At 32.3% G+C, this 25,346-nt stretch overlaps 2 protein-coding genes across 4 annotated transcripts in view; one reads left to right on the forward strand and one right to left on the reverse strand.

Moving 5' to 3' along the window:
• LOC100373117 (protein O-linked-mannose beta-1,4-N-acetylglucosaminyltransferase 2-like) overlaps positions 1 to 25,346 on the reverse strand; it is a 40,408-nt gene that overhangs the window by 14,449 nt on the left and 613 nt on the right. For both annotated transcript variants that reach the window (XR_014929720.1, XM_006816859.3), the window contains exon 2: positions 23,868 to 24,046. The gene's annotated coding sequence lies outside the window, so the exon portion shown is untranslated. The remainder of the gene's footprint in view (positions 1 to 23,867; positions 24,047 to 25,346) is intronic.
• LOC100373265 (putative NADPH-dependent quinone oxidoreductase VAT1L) overlaps positions 1 to 25,346 on the forward strand; it is a 44,253-nt gene that overhangs the window by 11,594 nt on the left and 7,313 nt on the right. For both annotated transcript variants that reach the window (XM_002735039.4, XM_085500425.1), the window contains exons 2-5: positions 15,700 to 15,829; positions 20,988 to 21,203; positions 22,288 to 22,433; positions 23,750 to 23,853. In XM_002735039.4, coding sequence (XP_002735085.1) covers positions 15,700 to 15,829; positions 20,988 to 21,203; positions 22,288 to 22,433; positions 23,750 to 23,853 — 596 coding nt within the window. The remainder of the gene's footprint in view (positions 1 to 15,699; positions 15,830 to 20,987; positions 21,204 to 22,287; positions 22,434 to 23,749; positions 23,854 to 25,346) is intronic.

A 25,346-nucleotide genomic window follows, 5' to 3' on the forward strand; every position in this document is an offset into this window, starting at 1 on the left:
TGTATTCCTTAGCTTAGAGTATGTCCCTCATTTGTTTGCATTTGAAAAGATAAGGTTTTCATGCAATCTGTTGAAAGTTTCACATTTTTATGCTGGTACTGCACCCAGGCATGACCACAAAATACTTTATGGCTTCAATTATATCCTCCAATTATGGTTTCAGGGTGCAATCAGTGAGCTAATTTGAAGCACTTACATCCTGTTTAAAATTGCAATCCGCCAATTAGTGCACTAATAACTCAAGTAGAGGCATATCATCTTTTCTAAAGTAAAGTATTTTTTTTTTAATCCATTATCCACTATCCAATTAGACCAAAAACTTTTCGACTTTCAAATTTAATAATGTTATAATAATTGTCAGTTCTCTGTCTTGTCTACTTTTGTCATATTATTACATATTATGTGTATATATAAAGAAATAATATTTGGCTTTATATTTTTGAATTAATAATTACCATATTTCCCTGTAAGTAATGCTTTTGCAGACATAAATGAGGTTTCTTAAAATAAATACAATTGTTGGCATTTGTGCGCATATGTAAATCTCTTATGAACATATGAACTCATTACCCTGGCCTAACTAGTACACAAGAACTCATTACCCTGGCCTAACTAGTACACAAGTTTGATTTGCACATGTAAATCTCTTACGAACATATGAACTCATTACCCTGGCCTAACTAGTACACAAGTTTGATTTGCACATGTAAAACTCTTACGAACATATGAACTCATTACCCTGGCCTAACTAGTACACAAGTTTGATATGCACATGTAATACTCTTACGAACATATGAACTCATTACCCTGGCCTAACTAGTACACAAGTTTGATTTGCATATGTAAAACTCTTACAAACATATGAACTCATTACCCTGGCCTAACTAGTACACAAGTTTAATTTGCACATGTAAAACTCTTACGAACATATGAACTCATTACCCTGGCCTAACTAATACACAAGTTTGATTTGCATATGTAAAACTCTTACAAACATATGAACTCATTACCCTGGCCTGGACTAACTAGTACACAAGTTTGATTTGCACATGTAAATCTCTTACGAACACATGAACTCATTACCCTGGCCTAACTAGTACACAAGTTTGATTTGCACATGTAAAACTCTCACAAACATATGAACTCATTACCCTGGCCTAACTAGTACACAAGTTTAATTTGCACATGTAAAACTCTTACGAACATATGAACTTATTACCCTGGTCTAACTAGTGCACAAGTTTGATTTGCATATGTAAAACTCTTACAAACATATGAACTCATTACCCTGGCCTGGACTAACTAGTACACAAGTTTGATTTGCACATGTAAAACTCTTACGAACATATGAACTCATTACCCTGGCCTGGACTAACTAGTACACAAGTTTGATTTGCACATGTAAAACTCTTATGAACATATGAACTCATTACCCTGGCCTAACTAGTACACAAGTTTGATTTGCACATGTAAAACTCTTACGAACATGTGAACTCATTACCCTGGCCTGGACTAACTAGTACACAAGTTTGATTTGCACATGTAAAACTCTTACGAACATATAAACTCATTACCCTGGCCTAACTAGTGCACAAGTTTGATTTGCACATGTAAAACTCTTTACAAACATATGAACTCATTACCCTGGCCTAACTAGTACACTTGGAGAGTGTATTACAAATATCAGATTTCCCAATCTATAATCAATGTTTATTCCTGCACCTATTTCGCCGTTTGATCTTTAGCCAAATTTGAACTTGTTTCGATAATTCTATATACATCTATGATGATATGGTCAAGGAAATAACGACTAATAATTTAACAAAAACAATCTAATCACTTCTGATAACTTGATGATCATTCAATTTACACTAATTCACATTTGTACAGTTTAATAGATTAAAGAAAAAAATCACTTCTATTGTAATGTGCAACTTAATTGATTTATTGTGAACTTTCCTTGATAATCATGACAACACACTGGGAACCAACAGCAGATTATTTGCATGCATAAGTCCTGTAAACCATTTTAATACAAAAAATTTGGGAATCAAAACTGCAAAATGTTGTAACAGTGAACATTACATCGGGAACAGTGACTTTCACAAATTTTAATCGTCACAAAAAGAAACGCAATCATGAAAAAAAATATAGGAGACAGATAAATATTGAATACAAATAACACTAAGCCCATTATTGAATTTACCTTTTCCTTTTCAAGAATCTGCAAAATCAGACGTGTATACTATGCAGCTGTAATTGACGTTCTCATAATGGATCGATTATTGATATTAAAATTGCAATTTAATTGAGGTAAAAATACTTTCAACATCAGCATACATACATGATTCGTGTCAGTGTACATGGAAACTATGTCTCATATAGTTTTGTCATATACCCATATTAAGGATATATTCAATTATATAATTAGACAACCACGTAATAGGCTTAGTGAAGACAGTGATAAAGGAGACCAATATATACTGTCCGAGTGCAAGGTATGGTTTTGCTTCTCATCCCAAGGAAAATTGAATAATTGATACAGTTTTAATTTTTTTTTTTTGTATTAAATTTATTCAAGATCTGTTTAACATTTATCTGATTTAAATCGACAAAAACATTCACTAAAACAGAAAAACATGTCCTTGGTATATGCATATTCAATAAATATTTTCTCTTTCATTGCAATATTGCATAGAAATGTGTGCGGTGCAAATTCTGAACTATAATTGGAAGATTCAAGTCATCTGACCCAAATTCTGAACCCTGATTGGTTGATTCAAATTATCTGATCTGAAATCTGAACTATCATTGGAAGATTCAAATCATCTGACCCAAATTCTGAACCCTGATTGGTTGATTCAAATTATCTGATCTGAAATCTGAACTAAATGACACTTGTAATGATGAGAAGCAAACCCTTCTTTTTGGCCAAACTATAAATATTTTCTATTCTTATAATTAATTTGATTATTATACAGATTCCCTGGCCCAAATGCTTGGTGTATGAAGTCCATGGTTGGGCAAGTAACATGCCCCCCCCCCCCCATCTTGGAAAATGTTGGTTTTGCAAAACTATAGCAAGCATGAAAGACCGGGGGTGCATATGTAAATTCACTTGAGATTTTCCTCACGAATCAGAATTAAACGGCCAATTAACAGTCAATCAAAATAGTGTGATAACCATTTTTATTTTATTTATATACCCTAACAGTTCATAATACCGTACTCGTTCGAATTAGTGCCTAGGTTATTCCGGTTGTGTTGCATCGTCATTGATTTCCACAACACTAATAAAAAAGAAATGTTCCCAAATATTTGCACATTTTACTACAATAGGGTGATATTGCCGTATAGATTCCCTTCATCCCAATAATTGATATAGCTCTAGAATAAAACATGGATGTTTTTAAAAAACTTGTTGGTTAATCAAAAAAATTTCCTGATGTTTTGAATTTTTTTTTTCCTTTTGCCCTAAAAAATATTTTTTCCAACATCATAGTTTTAGGTAAAACACACAGATAATTTACTCACTCACAAAAATAAATGTATCAGAATCTTAGAAACAAAGTCAACATATTCCTAAAATCGTATCAAAAAATTTGATCGATTCTAATCTTTAAAAAATGAGACAACCAAAAAGAGTGTCTGGTTTAAAGACTATGCTCATTTCCACCAGCTTAGGGAGTCTGATGGAATAAGTACATGACATTTTCTACTCAAAGCATGAGAACGCTTTTGTGGTGTTTCTATAGGGAAAGTACAAGTGTTGGGGGTGTCAATAGAAAAGGTGACAATTTAAATTTATTCCCCAACACAGTTAAATATATTGTAACATGACTTCTTATAAATAAATGTATGACTCATCCCTGCTGATCGTTATTTGTAAATACAGTATAATTGTTCACAAATAAATTTTTTTTTTTAACTAAAATGTTAGAGAATGAAGGAACCGAAATAACAAGTCATGCATGGCACAGTCCCTGTTAGTTATCAAATTTAAGATATATAGTTTTGTTTATAGTAATATAGCTGGAATATAACCATGTCAGGAATATGATTACGATGATTGTTTAACATTAAAATGATTGACATTTGTATCTGATCGTCAAACGAGTACTTGTCCATATTGAGAGATATTGCTGATGATGTACAGCAAATAGTTAAAATTGCATCAAAATGCTTCATTTTTATGATTTTTAGCACAAAAATAGCCGCCATTCGGCCATCTTGAATCAGATCGTAAAATAAGTTGATGTGCATATGTATAATATCATGTATGATGTATGTGTGAAGTTTAATTATGATTGGTCCAGGCATTTCTAAGATACATGTCCAGACGCACGCACACACGCACGCATGAAACGGGGACTAAAAAAATGTTATTCTCTGCATAATATTTACACAATCTTTATAACAGTAATTATACTATCAAATGTACATGAAAAAAATATGATTAAAATACTACAAGCACTACAATAGTCCTTATACCACGTTTCTTGAAAATGGTTGTAGATATTGCATGACTCATTAATACCAAATTCACTTGTACTGTAAGTTCAAGTACGTTTAGGGGTGTTCTCAAATAATTAATGGTATTTCATGTAGAATCATATACCCCCATTCTGCGTACCAAAGTTAGGATGTTTTTGACGAACTGAAAATACAAATAAATCTGAGAACACCCCTTAACCATATACAGCTTACGGTTTAATTCTGCTATCATTTTTTTTTAAATCAATTTTTGATTTCTAAACATAAATATCAGTTTTATGTATTTTGTCAAATTAATTCAAAATTGCCACCAGAGTAGGACTTAACTATTCAGAAATCATTGATCAGACATTGTTTCCATGGAAACAAGTAGGGGTATCCCACTGTTTACTAGCTCTGTTGATTTACTTGATGGAAGCTTTCGCCCAGCAAAATATTTGTATAGTGCTTTTAAATTATCTGCAATTTTACTCGTTAGCGTAGCCGAATATATCACAAAATTTACTTGTTTGTTTTGGCCAAGTTTGAAATAAAATGCCATATAAGTAGAAGTCACAGAAATTCAATTCTAACTAACTGAAATTTAATTTGAATCACTAATATTTAATCAATTATTTTTTGTTTAATCGAAAGTTATTCAAAATCAACAAGTGGTTCTTGTTAGGAGACAAATCAGTATAAATTTTATCTTAATATTGTGTTTATGTCTGAAAGTTGCATTCCAACTTTGTAAATATGTGAAACAGAACAAAACATAAAATGTGTTAAAATAATGCTGTTTTACTAAAAAATACTTTTATTATATTTGCTTTGAATCAATTTTCGGTATTTTCGCTGAACGAGTAATTCAGTGAAAATAAAATGCAACGAATATACCTTTTTTCAATATTTTACATTCAACTTGTCAAAAATCAGTGAAAATAAACTCTATACATAACACCCAAAAGGTCTTTTCACTGAAAATAATTCCAGCTAAAATAAAGTACATGTATTTTACAGTAGTTTTAAAAATATAATGATAATGAAAGTAGATATCCACCGCTACTCATTTAATTTTGAGAGTTCTGAGTGGTCTTATTCTCTATACAAACGTACCTACAATATAGGAGTTGGCATACGTTCGCTGGTTCAATTGTTTGGCCTCAGTGCACAGACTGAAAAATACATTTACACATACATGTTATATACCATAATAAAGATCTTGTTTAAAACTTTGAAAATATGCCATTTTTTTTTAATTTATGCAAATATCAAATCACGTGATCACAAGAATAACAAAATTTATATTACACTCAATGAGTGTCTTTTGATAGTACGGCACAGATTTATAAAAGTGAATGCAACTTTAAACTGCCTTGTCAATTCTATATTTGTTCTATTAGTAGCAAATGAGCTTATATACATGACAGAGAATGTTTTATGTCCCAAATAAGTCATATTTTTAAGATACAGTCTACAACAAATGTGATTTTCAGTTTGTATGCTATTCTGTTGTGATGAATTCTATTGAACAAAGTCAGCTTTATCCATAGGGCAAATACTAATTGCAATGGGTGAATGTCAAACTCATTGCTTTTAAATTGACTTCCTGTTCAATCACAATGTAAAAACCATTGTACAAATAAAATAGAGACCATTATATTACTTATTTAAGTAGCTTTTATACAGAGATTTAATACAATAATTAGTTTCATGATATTTTTTAACTATGAAAAGAGTATTTTTTATTATGTTGTTTATTATCATTTCATATACTTAGTGTTTCAAAAAATAAAGTGCTATCAAATTATTCCCAATGTGTTCATAATGTGGGTCGGATGACTTGAATCCTCCAATCATATTTCATTATGTGGGTCACATGACTCGAATCCTCCAATCATAGTTCATTATGTGGGTCACATGACTTGAATTCTCCAATCATAGTTCAGATGACTTGAGTCCACTAATCATGGTTCTATTGGATTATACTGCAAAACACTTTTGTATTAAAGACAAAATTGTTTGCTTTGTACATTTTCACACCTTGCAGAAAAAATAGGGAGGGATTCCTATTGGAACAAAACAAACAAAAAACAAAACAAAAAAACAGGCATTCAATCTAGGATTTAAGTCTTAGTTTCAAACATATATTTAAAAAGAATACAGATCTAAGCGATGGTACAGTGAATAGTGTGGTGAACTCACATCAGGAAGGTTCTTGGTTCAATTCCCCAAAGCTGACTGTTTACTCAGCAGTATAATCCAGTACATTCTACCCTGCCTTCCGCGGTCTTAGGTTTGGGAGACTGGTTCACTTATAAACTTGCAATTGGCAACAAAAACAAATCAAAGAACTCCCCAGTGCTGAGGATATAAGAGACATAAGGAATAGGGTACATGCATATTTAAATTATAATTATAATTAATTTATAAACACATTTTTAGGATCAGCCTTTGAACAAGAAGCCTGTAAGGTTTATAATATTAACAGAAAAATACTGAAACAAAAGTAATAAATTTGATTGTATATCTGTGGTCTATGACTCACCTACACATCATGTTTGCTTTCAAATATAATATTAAAGTGTTGCTTGAGATATCACTGGAATAGCTGGAAAATGTCTAATTATTATGCAAATTAGGTAATTTATATGCATGAATTTCAACCCTAAAATAACCAGGTCGACCTGCTGATAACCTCAGAGCATCTATGTACCAAATTTCATTTAAATCTATAAAAGAACTCTTGAGATATCATTAGAACAAATAGAAAATAGAAAATGGCACCTAAGTACCAAATGAAATCTGTGGAAAGACTTTTGAGATATCATTAGAACAACTGGAAAATGGCAAACTAGGCCATTAATATGCACAGATTGAAAAACCCCAAACTAATTAGGTCTGTGCATTACTCTAGATGATCCATGTGCTTTGTTTCATTGAAAACTGTTCAGTGGTTCTTGAGATATCAGTAGAACGCACATACATCTTGATCAAGTTTTTGTTGTGCTAAATATAACAATTTGGTTAGAAAACGATCCAAATGATTTTGAGTTTTTGAAACTATCAGCATTGCCAACACGAATGACAAACAGTTGTACAACTACTATACAATCATGCCATTTCATCACAAGAAATTACAAGGAATGGGAAAAGATTACACCTAAATTCCTATTGGCGGCAATTCTCAAAGCAATACAAGGGTTGTGCATGTAGAATCTGTGCCGCTCAGATTACATAAGTGTCTACTGGCATCATCAGATACATGCACAAGCTAACTAGTCACGAAAAAAAAAAAAAAAGATTGCAAACTAACTGCATCACTATTGCCATGGCAACTGATAATGTACTACTTGTACAGTGTGTGGGTGGATTTTCTGTTTTCTAGCACATTGAAAGTCTGTCTGTCATTAAATCCGGTCTGCTTTAAAAAGGTACAGTGCACACAGATCATCATTGCTGTATTTCTTGTCATTTGACATTTTGGATTGTGCAACTGTGTCGCGACATTCTTGTAAAATCTACCAATGCATTTTATGATGACGTGGGTAACGAGTACAAATGATGAATATTTATATAAATATCATAACAAATCAAATTGATGTTTTGACTGAAACAAAACAAGGAGAGGGGTACCCAAACTTGTTTCCATGGAAACAATGACTTTGTGATTTCCACATCACATTAGGTAATTTTTTTGTTTAGACTATCAAACAGTCAGTCTGAGGAAATAACTTGGCAAAATGTCAAAATGCTGTGAATGCGGTAATTTGATTTCAAAGAGGAAACCTTCTCAAACATTTCTCAATTCAAGAAATAGGTTCGCGATAAATCAATATTATTTGCACAAGTCTAAAAGCTTTATACTTATTTTCTCGTAATCAGCTAGAGTGTACATGTATATGTGCCAACCTATGACAAGACTCACAGGACATGAATGAAACACACAAGAAGAGTTGAGTCAATTTTTGTCTACCTAAAGTTTACCCGCCATGTTGATAGACTTAGTAAAGTCGGCATACACTGCTAAATGCGTTTGAAGCAATCTGAGACTCATGAATGGTTTACATGGCAACAAAATGTACAGGGCAGCATCCTGAAAATCTTACTGAGCATTTCAAGAGAAATCCAACAATTGACTAAACCAAATTATTATATTGTTTGGGTCAATCATATTTCATTTTCGTTTTGTGAAGATAATGCACATCTAGGTCAAACAAATAACCGACCGTGAGCTACATGTATCGTGTTCAACACATGCCATATTGCAAGAAGAATGTCATGCATATTGAAGTAGATTAAGTAGATAGAGTGTGCACATGTACAAACAGTACTGAACCAGTTTTTTTCCCAGCAAAACAATTTTACAAATATTTGCATTTTTCAGTAATTTTTAAGTCAATTTTGAATCAAATAGATTCGTCAAATTTTCTTTAACGTTGTAATAAAGCAATGTTTTGTACTATATTCAGTGGGACTGTAATTCAAGGTGACAAAATTTGACAATAGCAGTGGAAAGACCAAATATTGAGTACACAAATTGTCATTACACTTTCAAGATGTTTACTGAGAGAAGGCTACACCAACACAATTAAGAAGCTGCTGTTTAATAATCTGGAATGGACAGTAACGAAATAAATCAATATGAATTGATTGAAAGTATAAAAGATACAGTCTTGTGGGATTAAAATATATGATTATTAATGCTTCAATACAGTGTGGTTTCATTCTGCCCACACAGTACAACTATCCTACCCCATATAGAATGAGTACTTTGCTATTTTCTTTTCTTGACAGGATAGTTTTCAAACAGGCATTAATTGTGTCGGCTTCTATATTTATTTTTTTTACAAAGCATTTTTTTGCTTTTCTCAGAATTAAATTGTCTGTCATTAATTAAAACCAATTTTAAATTAATCCTGCCTAAACCAAATTAATTTATCTTGGATTCAATTTCCTATGTATTGTATTTAGAATGTAATTATTGGATCTACTAACCAGATTGTATATATGATGGTCTCGTATGAACAAAAACGCAAGGCTAAGTTAAATTGAACACTGTATCAGATGAACAATATTATGTATCCGTGCAGCACTCACCAGAGTTAATTTTTAGTAAAGGGAAATGAAGGATTGATTTCAAAGCTGAGCTCTGAGCTAGCATGGAGCTGACATTATTATACTTATCACATCATTTATACAGAAATGTCTCACTAAAACACAGATCCTCTAATTGTTTTTGTTTGTTTTTTTGAAATCTTCAATTTTCTTGATTTGTATTCGCCATATATTGGAATGTCTCTATCATGTAGACAGAAGACCATACACGAATGAATGGGTTAAATGCGCATATTCTGTTTTACTTTCAAGCTCCATTTTCAAAATTATTAAATCACTACTTTTATCACTTGTTCAAATTGAACAAATGTCAAATAAAAGTCTAAACATTGCCAAGGGCGTCTAGAATACAAAAAATAAAAAACACAATTCAAACTAATTATGTATGAACCAAAATCAGTTTTATGTCATTAATAAGAAATTGAGGCTCTCTGAATGACTTAAGATATCATTAGAAAATGACCAATATGTAGACTTGCTGTTTTTAACAAAAATTCAAAAATATCACTTTTCACCAAAAATGACAAAAATATTCACCAAAATTAGAGAACTGAAGATATTACAAAATGAACACATCTGAGAGAGATCCACATGTAGTACCTATATATGTAATATCAAAGCGATTGGACCTGCGGTTTTTAACAAGAAGTCGAAAATATCACGTTTTAACAAAAATATTCACTAAAATTAAGGAATTAAAGATATCATCAAGAAATGCACACATCTGAGAGAGGTCCACATGTAGTACCTATATATGTAATATCAAAGCAATTGGACTTGCGGTTTTTAACAAGAAGTCGAAAATATCACTTTTTACCAAAAATGACAAAAATATTCACCAAAATTAGAGAATTGAAAATATCATCATGAAATGAACAAATCTAAGAGAGGTCTACCCAAGGTACATATACCTCAATTATCAAAGCATTCAGGCTTGTAGTTTTCAAGAAGAAGTCGAAAAAGTAAAACATGGACACGGACGACGACGGACGATCACTCATATGATAAGCTCCGCTCGACAAAGTCGACAGCGGAGCTAACAATTACTCCTCCCCTCCAAACTAGGAACCAGGTCAGCTTGCATCAGAGATAAAAAGAACTGTTCAAGCTATGAAGTCCTGCAAGTATTTTATGCCATCATCCATTAAGCTGATTACAGAATGGAAGCATAAATAAAAGCTTTATTTTTTATAAAATTACACTTCAAATAAAAAGTATCATGTGATCAGAATATGATATGGTAAATAATACATCTTGGTGAACTTTTAGATTGATATAAACAGTCTCTCTAATTTTCAAAAAATTGTCATAGTGAAAATTAAGACATCAACCAATATTAACATCAGACCAGAACAAAATATTTTGCTTCTTCTTATCATGTGGGTTAGTTTGAAACCTGTGTCTCACATTATTTTTCGCAATTCTGCTTACGATAAAGTGCGCCGCATATGGTAGAATAAGGAAATGTTTTGTTGCAACAAATTATTAAAACTTTAATGCATGTGTTTGAAAGCATTATATAAAAAAATAATTAAAATGTTGAACTTGTATCTTGTTGTTGTGGTATTAAATAATCTTAATGCAAAGAAGAAGAAGAATCAGAGGAAGAATCTGACAATGATATGGGATTTGGTCTTTTTAGCTCCGCTGTCGACTTTGTCGAGCGGAGCTTATCTTATGAGTGATTGTCTGTCGTCGTCCGTCGTCCGTGTCAATGTTTTACTTATTCGACTTCTTCTTGAAAACTACAAGCCTGAATGCTTTATTACTTGGTGTATATGTACCTTGGGTAGACCTCTCTCAGATTTGTTCATTTCATGATCATATCTTCAATTCTCTAATTTCGGTGAATATTTTTGTCATTTTTGTAAAAAGTGTTATTTTCGACTTGTTAAAAACCGCAAGTCCAATTGCTTTGATATTACATATATAGGTACTACATGTGGATCTCTCTCAGATTTGTTCATTTTGTAATGATATCTTCAATTCTCTAATTTTGGTGAATATTTTTGTCATTTTTGGTATTATAAAAAAGTGATATTTTCAACTTCTTGTTAAAAACCGCAAGTCCAATTGCTTTGATATTACATATGTAGGTACTACATGTGGACCTCTCTCAGATTTGTTCATTTTGTAATGATATCTTTAATTCTCTAATTTTGGTGAATATTTTTGTCATTTTTGATAAAAAGTGATATTTTCAACTTCTTGTTAAAAACCCCAAGTCCAATTGCTTTGATATTACATATATAGGTACTACATGTGAATCTCTCTCAGATTTGTTCATTTTGTAATGATATCTTCAATTCTCTAATTTTGGTGAATATTTTTGTCATTTTTGGTAAAAAGTGATATTTTCAACTTCTTTTTAAAAACCGCAAGTCCAATTGCTTTGATATTACATATATAGGTACTACATGTGGACCACTCTCAAATTTGTTCATTTCATGATGATATCTTTAATTTTCTAATTTTGGTGAATATTTTTGTCATTTTTGGTAAAAAGTGATATTTTCTTCTTTATGGTGAAAAATGATATTTTTGAATTCTTGTTTAAAACAGCAAGTCCCATTGCATTGATACTATGCATTTTGTTCATTTTCTAATATATCGTCTGTTCTTTAATTGAAATGTGCATTGCTAACAGCGGAGCTATCTCAGCCGAGAGGCTGCTTGTTAACTGATATTTTAATAATTACACATAATTTTTCTATTTTCACAAGACAAGAAATAATTTTTTTTTTTTGCCTTATTGATAATATCAGTAGTTCTATGTTAAAAGATTGTGAATGTCTTGTCACAACATGTCATATTGTCTCGGCATGGGTCTCATGTTACAAATACATTTTACACAAAATTCCACACTGCATGATGACCGATGCCCTGTAGTCATACTGGTATAAAGGTCATTATAAAGATCATAGCGTTCACCTGTTGCGAAGTAATTGACAATATATATCTTGCAAGCGATTCATCCATTTTGCTTGTCATTATATAGATGCAGGTATATGTTTTGATTTCCATGGTGATAATACATTGGTGTAAATGCCAACATTTTTCAAAAACATGTATTGGTTCATTGATTCATGCAAATGCAACAATCTAGCTAGATGCACAGGTGATCGTGTAAAAAAATTATTGGTAAAAATTTTGATTGTCAAAAATCTTTTAGAAAATTAGAATTTGTTGGGGCAAGTATGGGGGTGGATTACGGAATATACCGGTAGCAGTCATCACAGAAAACAACTCAACTCAAGACATCAGACATATACTTATAATGTTGGAAACCTGACTTCAGGTGTGTTGATGCATCAGCTAAGTCTCATCAATCCGGTTATCGACTGAATTAATGTACAAATGTCGGTAAAGTTACAGACTCTAAAAGAGGACTGAAGGACAAAGCACAGCTGTTATTCAAAGAATGATTGAAATATCTCAAGTCTATTAAATATATAGTAGTAAAGTGAACCATTATTTAATAAATTTGCAATTTTGAAGTTTTTAATGCAATTCATTCTTGAATGGCATGTCATTTGGCTTATCCCACTTCAAGCCACGTTAGGGATAGACCATTTAATGTCAGGGGGGTTTGGACGATTAATGTAAATTGATCTTAGTTTTCACTTTTTGTAACAATCAACTGCGATTTGATTAATAAATGTACTTTAATTAAAACCTAGGAAATATGCAAAGTTAATCACAGAATGTATTGTTTCTTTTACAAACCTGAATAACTTCATGAAACAATGGACTCAGAAAGTATTGTGATGGAACACCAAATTCAGTATAATTAAATTCATTGTTTTTCTTGTGATTAGAATTTTTTTTTCTGAATGAGTTTAAAAACTGTATTTGTCCTTGAATTGTCTAAGCCCTCTCCTGACTTTTGAGTCTGTGTATGAATGCTCCAAATATCCCAGTTTGGTTCTAATGCAAAATTAAAACAAAACTATTGGTATATTGGAGACTGTCCAGTTTTGTTAAGAAAAATCTGTTGGTATTCTGAAAAATGCAATTTGTTTATGTGTATGTGTGGAATAAATATGATGTGTGTTATATAATACTGTACTTAAAGACAGGGTTTTAGTAAGAATAAAATTGAACTAGGATAAAAGTACAGAAATTGTTTGTGCATTGAAAACTGTTTTTTTTTTTTTTATTATTATTGTTCTAGCTTAAATATGTTTCTGCGAAACAAAACCGGCCAATTTTATTGTGTAATGACTATGGTAATGGTGATATAGAGCAGTATTAAGTTACGATAATTAGAAATCGTAATTTTGGAGAACATATATAAGGCTGTCAGGAAATGAACACGATGGGAATTGCTACAAATGTCAATTTAATCCACAAAATGCAATTTACGTTCATACCGTACACATTCAATCGTACCTCAAGAGGTTTTTTTAATCCAAAACCAACATTTTTATATCCAAAATGTAATGCTTTACAGCACAAAAACACATCAAGATCGTCTTTCACATGATGCATAGCCCTTCAACCAATCATATAAATTGGTTTATGTACTAGTTAAATCACGATCACATGATTATGATTATGGCATATGAACCACAAGCGTGAAGCACAAGTGGTTAATGTGCCGTAGTACAAATTGTGAGTAATTTGTACTATGGATTTCACAATTTGGGAGTTTTGGCCAATGAAATTGTGCAGCTTATTTGGCATATATTTGAAGTTGTTGGTAGTTTAATCTCATAGGCTACATGCCAAAACAGCACATGCACAGGCAGACACTTTTTTCCTATCGGAAATAAAATGGCAAGCACAAAACATTTCTTTATAATGAGAAATACAAAGGAATAACAAATGAAACAGGTTTACTAGATAGTATATTAATTTACTGATGCTCAACAGCTATCACCTACTGTTCAAATAGTACTGTGGAATACTTTATTTTCGCTGGAATTAATTTTTGCTGAAAAGGCTTTTTGGGCGTTTTGCTTGAATTTTAATGTGAAATATAGAAAAAAAAGTATATTCACTGGATTTTATTTTCACGGAAACATCCCTTCAGCGAAAATAGCGAAAATAAATTCCAGGCGAAAATAAAGTATTCTACAGTAGGTGGATAACTTGGACTTGGATGAACAGGCAAACGGTAATTTCAAACACAGCGTCTTTCGTGGGCATATGCATTCAGTCATGTTTAAAGATCGGTGCTCATCGTATTTGATACAAGTCCCACTAATGCAACATATAGCTATGCATGTAAAATATATAATACATTATAACGTGGGCTGCACGATGACTAACTCCCTTTAATTAAAGTGGGGGAGTCGTCTCCTGTGCATGCAGCAGTCGGCCATAGCCACACGCATCTACCCATGAGCGTTTTTTTTTGCGTGCGTTGTTATCATCAAGCATATGCACAGGTGACGACTCCTTCACTTTAGAATTTGAAATCATTGATCAATATCTAGAAAGTATATAAAATTTTGATGGTAAAATCAATGTAAATTTTAATACAGCTCAGCAAAGACAGTGTACGCTTGCATGATATCAGCTATTTTGTTTTAGATTAGAATAAACGCAGCAAAGTAATAATTTTCATGTATTTAGAAGAACAAGCAAGAATTACCATGTCATAGTTCGTCTGTAGCAGACATCACTGCCAGTTTAGTAATTACTTTCGCAAAGTAGTCTGTGCTATCAGACGCATAAATCAATATTACCTCATGGGGCATACATGTCTACAACGAACTCAATCAAACAGAAAAATATTCAAAAGTTGTTTCAACTGTTATCAATCATGAAAACACAGTTGTTGAAATGACACTGTTGGAAAATATGTGTTGACACACTCAAAATGAGAATATGGACAATTAAACATACCAATTATTTTTTCATTACATAATGCTTTTAATAATTAGTTCATTTGTAAATAGATGATTTGAGCATCTCAATATTCTGACTAATTGAATTAATTAATTATTTAAATCAGCAATTAATTAATAGAGTCAATCACCTGATGGCTCTAAAGTGAGAGACGTTGATATGTTATATTTTCTTTTGAATATATAAAAATCCATTATTTTATTACTAATAATTATAACACTTCAGTATGACCATTTTTGTTTTTGTTTACAGTGGTGTCAACTTCTATGACTTAATGGTACGCCAAGGTGCTATAGACAACCCACCGAAGACTCCACTAGTCCTTGGATTTGAGTGTTCAGGTGAAGTTGAATCGGTTGGTGAAGGGGTCACTGATTTTCAGGTAGATGTATATTGTCAATAGTTTTCATGTATGGATACACAAACAATTATTTAAGATCATATGTATTTTCTCTTTTGTTGTTGATGCGTTTCTTGGCAACATTTTCAGCTCATCAGCATGTTGCGATACAAGACTCCAACAAAATCGAAAAACAGTTTCTGGTCAATTGGTGTTTCGAAATCAATCCACATAATTATTTTTTTTTTATTTTAAAAATATCAAATAAATCAAAATGAAAATCAATTTTGATTTCATTTAAAAAAAAAATTTTGACAAAAATAAATTGTGGTTTTTGTTAATTATTCCTGAAAATTAATTTTTTCTTTGAATGTTTTTAAATTCTGACAAAGAAAATTAAAAACTAGCAGTGACACATTTTAGATATCACTATTTAGTATTTGCACAACAAAGAACAAATTTCTTTGTTTCATTGTGATTCAGGCTGCACAATCAGTCACTTAAGTCAAAGCGATAAATTGTCTTATTTTGATAAGATTATCCAATCAATGAAAGTATCTCTATCATCCCTCGGGCCAATCACGTTCCAAAAAACGACTTCTATTGACAACATCGTAAAAAGCAACCCAAGGCATGTAATTAACGTGGGATTTACCCATTCATCAAGAGCCTAATTATCTTGCATAATTGACTGCATTTTATAAATGCCCCTATGGTACAAATTATCACTTTTCGTTGCCATGGAAATTTCAATCCTTTGATCCAGAGACTAACCTTTCGAAGGCCTTTTTTTCGTATTGCAACATTCTCCACGATATATGTAATTGTTAATTTTTAGACCGAATGGAAATAGATGCAAACTGGCTACTGGTCTTCATCATAATTTTTGAAATTTTTTATCATTCAGTAATTTCTTTGGTACAGAAGTTAACTGCAATTAACTTTTTCGCAAAGAATGTTACAAAATTTGCATACATTTCCCAGAATTCAATGTGATTGATGTTTCATTTTTTTTTCATTTGTTTTGATGGAGCATAAGAAGCACCTACATTACTCAGTTTGGTCTAATGTGTATTACTTCTTATTTATGAATACTAATGACAACTTTGTGGGTTTTTAATAAAATTTGCTTAATCTTACTCTGGGAGTCAGCAGAGCGAGGCATTTGCCAGCCATGCAGAAAAACTAGTTATTGCAAGTAATTTGCTGGAGAGAGTTCATCTGTTAGTTGAGCTGATTATAGAAAATATTAGAGTTATGTAGTTAGATTATTAAGTCTGGCAACATATATTGGGAAGGCTTGTTTATAACTGGTAAAGCTATGAATACAAAACAGGTTTTTCTGCAAAGCAGAAATTCAAAATTAATTTGAAACAAAAAGTTAAACAAAATTTTAAATTCATCTTTTCATTTAAATTTAAAAATAGTTTCAAACTGATTTTTGATTATTTACACATTTATGATTAAGATTTTTGATTTTTCATCAAATAACTGAATATCCAGTGTTGAGCTCTTTTTGTGGACACATTCTGGTTGAAATGTGATAACAAAATAATTTCTGCCCAAATTTGCTGAGTTCTATGTGCGGTTTTCGAAACATCATTGTTATTCTGCACATGCGTTACTTGGAGAAAATAAAACAAAATTGCACTGCCAGCTGATAGTGAACTTTATAAAATTTAAATAAGTAAAAAAAACGATTTGGCAAGCAAACATGTGTATTTGTTTTCAATCAGCTCATAAATAACTCATACTTACGTCGGAGCTCAGCTTGGTTGTCATGCATGATTCAGTGACAACCATGTTTTTGCGGCCCAGGTGACAGAACGATAATGATCTTGTCAGTTCCTTTTTTTAATTATTCAAGACAACTATTGCCTCTTTAAATGTCATGTTTAGTGAACAGAAAAATGTGTCCTCTAGTGGTGAAATTGTACCAGAAACATAGCCCCTCTAGCACACTCCAAACATTAGCGACACTCTTGCATTCGTTCCACTGGCTTACACCACTGCCACACCATATTTGCATATCAAAGCATAGAACGTAATCAAAGACATTTCAAAGTCTCATGGATTCGCACAGTAATTTTGAAATCACACATAAACATAGAGATGAATCACCACATTTTTTAAGCAAATTACAGAACATATGCAAACTATGGTGTAGCAGTGGTGAAAGCCAGAATGACTGCATGAGAGCTCCACCAGTGTTTGAAGTGTGGCCCTCTTGTGGTGAAAATGTACAAAAAGTGTGCTCTCTATTTATGACACAAACACAAGAGCATGTACATGAACCAATAATTTATTTGGCAAATAGGGGGGCACACCACAAGACCATCGTACACAAAAGTGAGACAATGCATAACAGACTGATAAGATGGTCCCTGGTGCCGCCCCCAAAATGTAGAACAAAGCAGGTGTAAACTAGCTGGCTTACAGTTTCTAAACTAAAATACAAACTAGAATAAGACTGAAAACATGTTGGTTGGTGCAGCATAGCTGCATGATGTTAGTATGGAATGGCAGATTGCAGCATGACTGCAACTGTAAAGTATAGGCAGCGAGTGCTGCTGCTACACCGTGGTTATGCAGCGGGGGCTGCATGAAGTTAAGAGGTTATGGGTAGAGGCAGCGGGGGCTGCAACTACTGAGTTTAGACATTGACGCAGCGAGGGCTGCCTGTGAAGTCGTTAATGAGGTATTAGTAATTACAATAATAAAATTAACACTAATAATAAAACCCACGCAAAATATACCTAAGAAAATATGAATGATCTTGGGGGAATATGAGCTAATCCCATAAGCGAAGTCCCCAGTCCCCCGAATTGGTGTTAATGCCAGCCTAATGGGGGAGAATGGGGATGGTGGCGGGTGAATAAAACGAGAATGGCAGAAGCTCCGTAACACTTTCAGGCTACTTCCAATATGGCGCCAGAAACAAACTGATTGTGATGTTGAGCCACGCGAGAAAGTGCGAGATCTATGTAAATATCACGCGAGAGAGCATGAGATTTGAGTCATAAACATGGTTTAATATTACACATTAAACCTGTAGTGGTGGAATTGTACTAGAAATTATAATAACCTTTGGTGATGGAAATGCTGAGAGGTTTATTGATGGTACAGAAAGGTTGTAATTTATCATTTAACTTGCTTTAAGTTGGCCTAAAGCTATCTTAAAGCTTGTTTTTCAAGCTGCCATATATCTAAATTGTGGAATCTGCCTAAATATATCTTTATAGTAACATAGGTAAACACTATAAAAAATAAGCTGAAATTATTTATCACAATAATACTCGCTTCAAAAGTTTTCATGAAAAGGCAAGCTCAAAACCAGCTTAGAAGTTAAAGTAGATTTGAAAATTACTTAAATTTTTGTTAGCCTTATTTTTCAATACTAGCATCACCATGGTTACCTAATCTCATTATACCAGTTGTCTAACCTTCTGTAAGATGACATGTAAGATGAGTTTCCATTTTGCCAGTCTCTCCAGTAATATTGTTGGTTCTTAAAAATCACCTCAAAATCCATACATCCAAAATTGTTAGTCCCTGAGAATTCACCCCTCCAAAAGATTGTTAGTCCCTGATAATTCACCCCAAAGTTATATATGGTTCTTCCCTGATAATTCACCCTAAAGAAATATGTAGTTTAGTCTCTATGAATTCACCCCCATAAATAAAATGGTTAATCCCTGAGAGCACAGCTTTTCTCAAGGATTACAAAGAGTTCAACTCCTCACAAAATCAAATTTTCAGCTTCCAAGCAGCCTAAGTGAATCTTTACATACAAAGAAAACAATTTACCGGTGGTCTCAAAATGTATAATTGTGAAAAAATAACATTTAATCAGTTTTCAAGCAAATTTAATTCCTTATAGAGTAAGTTGACAGTTGGTAAAAGTGCATGAATGCAGCAATTTCCTTGTTTGGGGGTTTAACAAATAACACAGCTGTGGACTTTGCTGATGAGCAAAGCCTTTCAAAGATGTAAAGGGTTACCTATTTGAAAGCCTAGGGGGGCAGAACTAGAGGAAATCAGTAAAATGTTTGTTTTTTTCACATCACAGCGGCAGCCATTTGTTTTCCTATTTTTTCTGTGTCCTCAAACACACCACTGCCCTATATAATGATTTTATGGAATCTCCTCAAATACTCAGAGATTAGCTTCTAGTGAGAATCTCATAGTTTCTTCCATTATTTCCCCAATTTTTGTTTTTTGCTTTCGTTGCACTGAAGCAAGGTGAACTCTAAATAGTCACATTCACGAACACATTATTTTATAAATTGTGTTCTAGAATCTGTAACACTAAATAATTAACACTCCCACTGAAGGTCAACTCGACTGTCACTCTGGATTAATCAAATTCTAGTCTTGTTTTTCTCTAATATGTAATTATCATTGTTTATAATGCTTTAGCAAAGTTTTTAAATAAAGCAATACAGAAATCATGTACTGTGGAATACTTTATTTTTGCTGGAATTAATTTTCGCTGAAAAGGCTTTTTGGGCATTTTGTATGGAATTTATTTTTACTGATTTTTGATGAGTTTAATGTGAAATATAGGAAAAAAAGTATATTCGCTGGATTTTATTTTCACAGAATCATCCCTTCAGCGAAAATAGCGAAAATAAATTCCAAGCGAAAATAAAGTATTCTACAGTATTTGAAAGCTATCACCTCTACAGTGGGAGAATCCTGTAATTAACATTAAATTTTTTAATATCTCTAAATTTTATTTTTATCTTGTCATAGTTTAGTTTATTTAACTGCTGTATTTTTTTTATTTGTATTTTATTTACCATACTGCGCCCTCTGATGGCATAGTAGTATCATAAAGTTATTATTATTATTATTATTATTATTATTTATAATGCCTAAAATAACAATGGCAGCAACTTCGTTGATTTTAGATTTACAGAAGCTCCACCTACAACGACGATAGATAATATAAGTGACCAACAGCATTGGAGCTGTGCCTTTAAGTTAAACAAGTGAATTTTGTCCTTATGCACATCCATCACAAAAATTGTTAGCCAGTCAAAATTAAAAAAACTAAATATTTGTATATGAATTTCATATTTTATGTTTAATGCCAGCAAGGACATTTTTAATTCTACCCCTCAGTAAGAAGTTACACAAGCATGTCACAGAAAATATATTTTAGTTTTTCAAAAAAAATCTTCAATTTCAATTCCAGGTTGGCAACAAAGTTATGGGTATTTCTAACTTTGGGGCGTGGTCAGAACTTGTCACCTTACCAGCTAAGTTTTGCTTCCTGATGCCTGATGGTCTAAGTTTTGAAGATGCAGCAGCTCTTCCAATCAGCTATGTTACAGCCTACATTCTGTTGTTTGAAATTGGTAATTTGAAGAAGGGGAGATCAGTACTTGTTCATTCAGCAGGCGGTGCAGTGGTAAGTAGAAGAGCATTGTTTACTCGGCAGGAGGTGCAGCAGTAAGTAGAAGAGCAGATCAAATTAATGTGTAATGTGTGTTTTTGGTTGGCATTGATGTAACCATAGAACATTGCACAGAGTATGAAACCGAGGATCATGTATTCAAAGAGTGACATTTTAAGAAGATTTTTAGTGGACATTTTTATGTTGATATACTTGGCAATTAACCATCATCTTGGGGGATCCAACTGCTATAATTACAGTACTAAGGAGCCCAGCTGCAGTAAAAAACAGCAGACAGAATAAATCTTATAGAGAGGTTAAAAGCAATCTTTTTTTCTGTGACTGCTCTTAAAATTCCCTATTTTTCCTATTTCCATGTCTCTGCGTATCTTAAAAAGTAGAAATGGGCTTAGAATAATAATGCATTTGTTAGTATACATGTACAAGGCACTGATGTAACCAGTGGACCGATCCGAACACAAAATGAAGCATGGAACTATAGACTAGGCTTGTGATAAAGAAATGGTTAGATGAGACTACAGTGACATTCAATGTCTGAAATGTTGCCTACCAACAAGATATTTAACAAGAAAATGTGTTGCTGTAATTTCTCAAGAAATTGTCAAAATTTACGAAACTTTTATAAATTGGATCACAATGGTTTTATTAATTTCAGTATTTATTATAATCTTAGCTTGATTGCTCCAACAACAAATAAAACAATAATTTTAACCATGACATCAATGATTGAATCATAGATAAACAGTGCCCTCTATCTTCCACATTATAAATTCAAATTTTGGATAGTCTGAAACCACTTAGCACACTAGCATTTGCATATGGTGTATTTTGGTTGAAAAATATATATGGGGGTTAGATAATTGATGAGAGATTATTGATGTAATTCATCCTTAAGATGTTTTAGAGCAGGTATATTTTAATGACAAAATATTTTCGTACAAATATGTATATGAATCATACAAACAACGATGGTTGTCACGCACATGTTCAAATTTCATGTAAACATATTTTGTGTATTTTACACATGTTGCATCATTGTTTAAACCGTGTGTGATTACTGTATTTTTTTGAATTACAGGGTACAGCCATAGCACAGCTGACGAAGACAATTGGAAACATTACCTTATTTGGCACGGCATCCGCTCACAAGCACGAAACTCTAAAAGACGATTGGCAGTATTTATTTGACAGGCTACAACAAGATTACCACCAGGAAGTGAAAAAGTAAGTTTGAATCAAATCAAAAACCAAATTATAGAAACACAGGTTGGGTAATGTCTGAGCAATGTGTATATGCACAGATTAGATGGGTGATTGGAAGTATGGAGTGGACCATTAAAAACTGGGGGGGGGGGGCACAGTTAAACAAGTATTTTGTCCTGAAATTTGCCTGAATGAAGTGTTCAGGCAATAAAATATTCTAAAAGAGAATCTTCACCCCCAACTAGTATGAACGAATCCAGGTGAAAGATAGATAAGATAGATTCTCTATTAGTGGGATTCAAAGCTATAAAAAGAACTAAATGTCAAACTCGGAAATGTCATTGTTTAATAATTTACAACATTTCATGTACCAGGGTATAAAGTATTATAATCTTGAAATGATGAATACATTATGAATTGTTGACAAGATTAAAACATACAATGTGGTTTTTCAAATCACAGTCATGTGTTTTTGCCTATTTTTTTATTTTATGCAAAACCAATATAAAATCGCCTAATATGGTCCTAAAAAAGTAAACATGGTTATGTGACATGGTGTATATTTATAAAGATTGTCTGCAGATATAGCTGAAAATGAATTTTTGTTTGTAACAAAAAAATATTTTCTACTGTCTATGTGCTGTTTGTATGTTTATACATACAGTACAATTGTCTAGGTATTGTTTGCATGTTGTTAAACAGTACATCCTAATCCTAGAATCCTGGGATAGATATTCATTTGGTACAACAAAATTTAATTGTAAATAAGTCGCTCAATAAATAAAGAGTACATGCCAAAGTGCTAATACAGTCAAATTTCAATATATACAATATCTATTACATGCATGTCATGGGACCCAAATTGAACACCGCAAAGTATTATGTGGTATTTATCCCACAATTTAAATATTATAAACTACTGTAAAATACTTTATTTTAGCTGTAATTAATTTTCGCTGAAAAAATATTTTGTGTGTTTAGTATGGAATTTATTTTCACTGATTTCTGACAAGTTGAGTGAAAGATATAGGAAAAATAGTATATTTGCTGGGTTTTATTTTCACTGAATCATCCCCTCAGCGAAAATAGCGAAAATAAATTCCAAGCGAAAATAAAGTATTTTACAGTACATGTACTGTAAAATACTATAAAATCCATACACAACAACCACAAAGTCTTTTTAGCAAAAATTAATTCCAGCTAAAATAAAGGATTTGACAGTATTGCGGATTTTGAATAATTTCAGAAAAATTGTATACAAATCAAACATTTTTAACACCACACTTTCAGGCTGCACTGTTCTACACTCTTAACACTTCTTTTTATTTTCAATATAGGGTTGCTCCTGAAGGAGTAGACCTTGTATTAGATTGTCTTTGTGGTGACGACACTAATAAAGGATATAGTTTATTGAAACCAATGGGAAAATACATTCTTTATGGTAAGTATACAGACCTGACAGCGAGCGCCCTCTAGTAGTTATAGCAACCTCTAGTAGTTATAGCGCCCTCTTGGAGTTGTATCGCCCTCTATATCTCACTCCAGTAGTTATAGCTTAGACTCTGTTATGGTACAAGATTTTTGATTGCTCCTTCAAAACATAGGTGAGGCACCTTGATTGGTGCATTTGAAAGCTGTTAAAAGAGCAATGAAATCTTACTTGTGATAATGTTCAGGTGCCATGATGCTGTGGTTTACAAGGAAGTGCCCTCCAGAAATAAGTGCACACAGCGTTTCAAGTAGACACCTGCATAAGGAGTGTTGAGTGCATTGTGAAACACTAATAATGACTGTTTTTCTTTGAATGTTTGAAAAATGAGATACATTGGTCAGTACTATTTAGACTTTCACAATTAAAGCAAAAATTAACATTCACAGATCTGATTTTAATAAGTTTTTTTTGTTAAAATGCATGCTAGTATATCAATACATTACCAAAGCTTGTCTCATCTGAACACTTTAAATTTTCCTACAAAATTAGTCCAAGGCATTTTAGAAAGTTTTGACCTTGAAATTTTGTGTCCAAAAGTTCAATATAACCCCTGCATTAACATTTAGACTAATATTACCATATATGAAAATTCATTAAAATGATTTTTTTTTACAAAGTACATAATAAACTTTTACTGCTTCTAAATCAATAATGCTAATCAATAATTTGGTCATGGGTTATTTTAAACAAAGAACAAAACCATGATCAATTGTATAAACTTAAGATATTTCTGTATTTCTCAACATTGCCAAAATCATCATTTTGAAGTTTAAGGTAGAATGCTACACAAAAGTAAAAAATATTGTAATTTTTCCTCATTTTTACATGAAAATAGAATAAAAAATATGGGGTCACCATACTCAGAAGAAAATGTTGCATATTTTGTCTGTTTTAGGGCAGTTTACCATTGTTTCCTACGAAAGGGATATATCTCAATTATCTCAAAATTTTGCATGTTTTCATTGTGGTCTATGGCAACAGCAGCTAAAATGACTTTTCATGCATAATATTTTATCATTTTTTCTCCAAAAAAAAACAAAAAACAGATTGACAGTGAACAAAAAAGTTGCAGACAGATTTTGACACAAAATATTGTCACTGTTCAATGCATTAAAATAACAAGTAGCATATTACCTAAACTAGCGGTGAGCAAATTCGAAAATGCATTTATTTTTGAGTCTGACCTTAGTACTGTATTTTATTTACATGAATAACAGAGGTGTGTCCATAGTCAAAACGCAACATATTTGAACATTTGAGATACAATAAATGCAATTTACATGCACTTCCATTACAGATGTGCTTCTATTAGGAAAAGTGGGGGGGGGGTCAAATTTGAACTAAATAAAAAAAAACAGTATTTTGACAGCAGTGTTGATTTCCCAAGAGAAGTGAACACTTATTCTAAGATACAACATCATATTACCAGTTCAATATTTAAA

The sequence above is a fragment of the Saccoglossus kowalevskii genome, chromosome 6 (assembly GCF_978046115.1).
Source record: "Saccoglossus kowalevskii chromosome 6, keSacKowa6.1, whole genome shotgun sequence".
NCBI classification, from domain to species: Eukaryota; Metazoa; Hemichordata; class Enteropneusta; family Harrimaniidae; genus Saccoglossus; species Saccoglossus kowalevskii.